The following is a 6,121-nucleotide window of genomic DNA, read 5'->3' on the forward strand; positions in this document are numbered from 1 at the left end:
TCAACAAGTAGCTTGCTACTTGCATTCAGTACCGGCACACTTTCCTATTTGTATAGGAGTTGATTAAATATCAACGGCACAAACTCATACAATTTACCACTGAAAGTCAGAAACGGAATCTGCTTTGATTGGTACATGCAGATCCACCATGTTTGGACTCTGTATGGCACGTGATGCATGTATGGAATGCAGTGGCTGAAGGAGTTTGACGCATTCACGTATTCAGTTAATTGGATGAAGATAATATAACTCATTTGATTTTGCCTTTATTCTCCTTAAAGTATAGTATATTCAAAAATTGAATCATCCATTCTTTATCCAATGGTGTCATACATTAACATGTGAATGCATGGAATCCAATTCTAAATCCGCAACTGTATGGAATTGCCTCCCAAGTGGAACTAACAACTATTTGGTACTATTTTTTCATTTTTTAATTTAAATAAAATATAAAATACACACATTTAAAAAAATATTTAAAATGATATAAAAATACGTATATTCAAATCAAATAAATCAAGTAAAAAATATAAAATTTATATTTAAGAAGAAAAACAATAGCTTTTAAAAGTTTATATATATATATATAAGAATAATTATTTTGAGAATTAAAAATTAACATGAGAAGATTGAAATCAAACAATAATTTGAATTTTTTACACATATACACATTTGATATACAAATATAAAATCAACTCTTGATTTTTTTTATATGACTAGATTACTTTATCTTCTAAACTGAGTTGCTTACCAAAGTCAGATTCTATTTTTTTTTTCTTTGGTATTATGTTTGTTCTGAATTAATATTAATATACTTCAATGGTACATGCAAGAGCTGCAACATAAATATTACTTAAAAGGAATCAGAATAAACATATATTATATGGAAGGGAAAAAATCATTTACTAAAGAGCCAAGTTAAAATTTAATTCCCTATGTTAAAAAATTACAAACTCGAGAGTAAATTGTCCCACGAGACCCGCAAACTAGCAGGCAAAGAAGCAGAAATACTTTGTTATAGAACAGCTCTCAAAAACAACATGTGAGTAAAGAGTGTCGAATTGAATGCAACGTATTCCGTATCACAAAAACGTGTAGAGCCTGAGCCTCCTCCTGTCTGTCTACGAACCCAGTTAGACAGGCAATTTATGATCAACGTAATCATTTGCGACGTCTGTTGGTTACTAAATCTGGTTTGCCTTTCCTCATCATGGCTACAAACTCATCATAATTAATTCTTCCATCCTGCAACAAATTTGGGGATGGATGATTAAAATAACACATAAACAGAGAATATACAAACATCTAAAATGTCATTCTAGGATAAGCATCAATGAGAACAAGGATAAGGAAAGAAGCAACGTACATTGTCTGTATCGACTTCCACAATGATTTCCTTTATTGTTTTCTCATCACCCATATTATATTTTTTAAGGGTAGATTCCAACTCTTCCATTGTGATGTACCTATGAAAACAGAAGCAAGTACATGAAATCAACATATGATTCAAGGAAAAAAAAAAAAAAAAGACGACCAGTATCCTCTCTCGATATTCACTAACATGAGGTCATGTTCATGCACCGAGAGAGACAAAAAAAACTATAGTAAGACCCATCTTTATTTTTGTATGACTCTTCAATTTTAATTTTGTCTTTCTCCTTAGCATGACCCTATCAAATTAGTAAATGATATGAGATGATTTTGATCCAAATAAAGAGATTACCCGCTTCTATCCTTGTCAAAATATTCAAAAGCTTTATATAGGTGGTCCTCTCTTTCCATTCTATTCATGTGCATGGTAGCTGTTATAAATTCAATGTAATCAATGGTCCCATTTCCGTCTACATCAGCCTGAGAACCAAATAATTATGTCATAGTGGAAGAAAAGCCATCATTGAAATCAAGAGAAATGGTAAACTTATTATCACACAATATTAAGCAGCTCAGAAGATATAATCCAACTATTTTCCCAGCATTGTTATACCAATATGATCATTAAAATTTCACTGGACAATAAGGGTATTCTGTAAATGTACAGCATATTCAAGGACTAACTGTCATCTTAATCAGTAATCACAATTCACAAGCAAGGTTTGGGTACATAAAATCATCAAGACAAGGGGTGAAATTGCAGAGAATGAATTTATCCATATATCAGGGGGGTCATCAAGAGAGAGCATAAAAGCAGAGGAGAGTTAACGTTAGTGTTTAACTTTATTTAAATTTTTTTTAAAAAAAGGTTACCAAATGAAGTAAAGTTCATTGCAGGGGAGTAGGTAATACAAAAGTACCAAAAATTTACTCCACCAAGCTAGGGTATAATCAAACAAAATAAAAGAAATCTTACCGCTTCCATCAACTGCCTTACTTCAGACTCAGAAACCTTAGTACCCAGTTTTGGCAGACCAGCTTTCAACTCTTCAAAAGTGATTGTTCCACTGTTATCTGTGTCCATGGATTTAAACATTTCCTTCAAGCCAATGATTTCTTCTTCAGAAAGGTTTTCAGCAATAACCTGTAAGAAAATAAAAGAACTTCCATATATAATCCTTTGATCTTATTCAATTATGAATTCCTTCTCCCTATTTAGTTTCTAATTTGGCATTTTGATTGACAAATACCTTTTTCAATCCTTGAGGCTTTTAGCATAATGGTAACTCTATATATTACACTAAAAGCTTGATTATGAAAATATTGATCAATACAACAAAAATGATGATAAAAGATTATTTACCTTCAGAGCAACTTTCTTTAGCTTGTTCATTGCCCTGAATTGTTTCATTCTGGATAAAACAGCAACATCTAGAGGCTTATCAGATGCTCCATCTTCTCTCATCCAAGGATGATCTGGAGTATATTTATATATAACATTTTATTATGACTGGTTGACTCAAATAGGCAAATTGCCAAGAAAGTTAAGGCTCAAATGCTCCATACCAGAGAAAAATGAAAAGAGAAGAGAACAAGAGAAAGCACACTTGTATATCTGTGCAGGTGTATGCATAAGAAATATATTATCTTTGTCATGTTGCTTGAGCAAGTCAACTAACAAACAAGAGCATAACCCAATCATATGAAAACATTTTTTTTTAAATAAAGTCATTAATGCATGTAATGTCAATTCATTGTTACATGTATTCTAAATAATATTTTAGAACCAATGCATGTATTTGAAAAAAAAAATGTTGTCATTTAACATTTCTAATGGAATATGAATTTCTTTTGTTGTCACTATCATTTTTAAAAATAAATCAATATCTTTAATACTATAATACTCACTAGAACTTAAATCTTTTCAAGATTAATATAATATTTTTGTTAATTCATCCTCATCCAAAGATTTCAATTGAAGGATTCAAAAATACTTTCAACAGAAGTAAATTGATCTAATATGTATACAAAATAATCAATATGAAAATAATATTTAGTTAAATGTCTGATCTAATGACTAACATTTTCACTAAAATATTTTTTTTATTGATTATAAAGTTATGCATGAAATTTAAGTCCAATACTAATTTTAATAGTCTTCTTTGGGTGAGATGAGGAGGTAGAGCCCCAAAGTAGATGCAAAATTATTCTTAACCTTTTTTTTAAATAAATAATAATATTGCACTTAAATGATTTACAAATCTTAAAACTCTGTAATTTTACTAATGAAATAATATATCATATTAAAATAACATTTATAGCCTAACTACTTGTATTCACTGTACCTTTGGTACTTGATTATTTATATATATAATTTATCTTTGCTGATAAAAAAAAAAAAACATTTATCGCCTAATTATAAAAAATATGAAAAATATTTGATTGAGATTCTAAGGCAACTGCCTTACAGTTGCCACAGCCCTGCTGAAGAGGGTGAGCCTCATCACAATGGTAAAGTGTTGCCTAGTGATCTGATCACATCACAAGTGCAATTCTTAAAAACAAAACAACCTCTCTCATAGTTGGGGTGGGGGCTAAGGCTGCATTTATCCATATACCCCACTATGAAAGATCCTCGTGAACTGGGTTACACTCTTTTAATGGGAGACAAGGTGGCAATCACTTTCAAAAGAAAAAGTTAACCACAAAACAAAATGATGCATACTACTTCTCAGAACCAATAGAAAATGCAAAGGTGAAAAATTATCCTTTAACAGGGTTGTGATGAGAGATAAAAGAGCACATTATACATGGGGCAGAGAAGAAAATATAAATTTGAGTAATTTGCAGGAACAAAGCTTTGTTGTTCAGGAAATAGTTACACATCTTCCGTGACTTCTACAATGAAGAAAAATTGGCATAAATACACATGTCCTAACCTACCATTTCTTTTCCTTTTGAGAGGGGATTAAGCGAATAGAGATATTTTAAGATGTGAAATAAAAATTCATGATTCTCTTTATCCTATCTAACAAGACATGGTACTACATTTATATTCATATCCTTAACAACGTCATGGATCAATCAAATGAGTAGTTACTAGTGACAGCTTCTTTCAAAATAAATATCCTATTTCTTATCAGTTTTCTCAGCCTCACTGTCACTTTGTTATGCATCCCACAGATTAGAACTCTCAAGATATGGTAAATGTTATTAGATATATTTCTTATCACTTTTGCAATTACAAGAAGAGTTAAACTTACCAAGGACTTCAACTGCTGAGAGCCTTTGTTTGGGGTCAGCTCGTAACATCTTCTTGACCAGATCTTTGGCACTACTCGATATGGAAGGCCAAGGATCTGATGTGAAATCAATATGGCCACGAAGAATAGCATCAAAGATACCTTGTTCCTTTTCTTCATACAAAGGACAAAAACATAGTAAGAGAAAGGTAGGAAGGCACACTATTGTTGTCATCAAGGCAAGGCAGCAAATAAATGACAAGAAAAGGAAATTTCCATACTAAAACACATGAACTAAATCAAACCTAAAAAATCTGAACCAAAAAACAAATGTACAACCATTTAACATCCTAAATCTCACGCAGATATAGTTACTTACGCATCAATGTTCAATTACAGCAAAAGTCAGGCTCAGATTGTGATGCAGGATAATAATCTCAATTACAAAATTAAAATCCTAAATAAAACAGTAAAACAAGTAATAAACTAAACATGAAATATGAAATTGGTTACATGAAGGGGAGGTTTACTTGACCAGAAGGGAGGGACACCGGAGAGCAAAATGAACAATATAACCCCAGCACTCCAAATATCAGCTTCGGGTCCATAGCTTCTACGCAGCACCTCAGGAGCAACATAGTACGCACTCCCGACAAGATCCTTAAACACGTCGCCTGTTCTGAAAATGGTTCATTCAGAACCGGCACAGGACGCATCACACAGTAACAAGGGGAATTAACGAAACGGAACGGAACTAACCGGGCTTGAAGAACACGGAGAGACCGAAGTCCGTGGCCTTAAGCGGCGAGTTCTCGTCCTTGCTGAGGAACAGGAAGTTCTCTGGCTTGAGATCCCTGTGCATCACTCCCATGGTGTGGCAATCGTGGACCACCGTCACGATCTGGCGGCAGAGGTCGGCGGCGGCGCGCTCGGAGTAGTGGCCCTTGGCAATGATCCGGTCGAAGAGCTCGCCGCCGCCGCAGAGCTCCATGATGAGGTTAACGGAGTGGCGGTCCTCGTAAGCGCCCTTGAGCTCCACGATGTTGCGGTGGCCGGTGAGGTGGTGCATGATCTGCACCTCTCGCCGGACATCCTCCAAGTCGTCGCGGTGGACGAGTTTGGGCGTGGCGATGGATTTGCACGCGAATTGTTGTTTGGTGTGTTTGTGGGTCACAAGGTATGTCACGCCGAATTGGCCGCGGCCCAGTTCGCGGCCGAAGGTGTAGGTGGAGCGGACGTCCTCCATGGGCCGGCCCAAGACCCGGCCAACGGAGGGCTTCGAATTGGGAGGAAGGACGGTGATGCCGTTGGAGTTGGAGCGTGGTTGGGGATGGTGATCGGAATGTGGCTGAGTTTGGGAAGAGGCTTCGCTGTTACAGTTCCCCATCGAAACGGTGTCGTTACTGCGCTGCTGCTTCTTGGTGTTTACTCGATCAGGACTGAAACGTGAAACCATATGACTTTGATGACTCAATCGAACGTTCGGTTTTTGACGCATTAATGGATAG

At 35.2% G+C, this 6,121-nt stretch overlaps 1 protein-coding gene across 2 annotated transcripts; it reads right to left on the reverse strand.

The window, feature by feature from the left end:
* Window positions 1-901: 901 nt before the first annotated feature.
* On the reverse strand, window positions 902-6,121 carry LOC100808536 (calcium-dependent protein kinase 1). Of its 2 annotated transcripts, none has more exons than XM_003517443.5 (8): window positions 5,373-6,121; window positions 5,144-5,287; window positions 4,635-4,787; window positions 2,735-2,847; window positions 2,348-2,515; window positions 1,724-1,851; window positions 1,367-1,466; window positions 902-1,245 (listed from the first exon to the last, which is right to left on the reverse strand). In XM_003517443.5, exons 1-8 carry the CDS (start codon window positions 6,109-6,111, stop codon window positions 1,162-1,164), a joined length of 1,629 nt encoding a protein of 542 aa, XP_003517491.3. In that variant the 5' UTR covers window positions 6,112-6,121; the 3' UTR covers window positions 902-1,161. The 2 variants fall into 2 exon arrangements, with proteins under 2 accessions (XP_003517491.3, XP_040873255.1); XM_041017321.1 differs by having other exon boundaries at window positions 4,635-4,782; window positions 5,127-5,287; window positions 5,373-6,118.

Source organism: Glycine max, chromosome 1 (assembly GCF_000004515.6).
Source record: "Glycine max cultivar Williams 82 chromosome 1, Glycine_max_v4.0, whole genome shotgun sequence".
Taxonomy (NCBI): Eukaryota; Viridiplantae; Streptophyta; class Magnoliopsida; order Fabales; family Fabaceae; genus Glycine; species Glycine max.

What these genes read in the sequence shown, in the direction of transcription:
- LOC100808536 (XM_041017321.1), bottom strand. Translation starts at nt 6,111, where the DNA reads ATGCGTCAAAAACCGAACGTTCGATTGAGTCATCAAAGTCATATGGTT. An exon ending in CAAGTAAACCTCCCCTTCAT is followed by an intron (nt 4,783 to 5,126) that starts GTAACCAATTTC and finishes TATGAAGAAAAG; the next exon opens with GAACAAGGTATCTTTGATGC. An exon ending in TAAAGAAAGTTGCTCTGAAG is followed by an intron (nt 2,516 to 2,734) that starts GTAAATAATCTT and finishes ATTTTCTTACAG; the next exon opens with GTTATTGCTGAAAACCTTTC.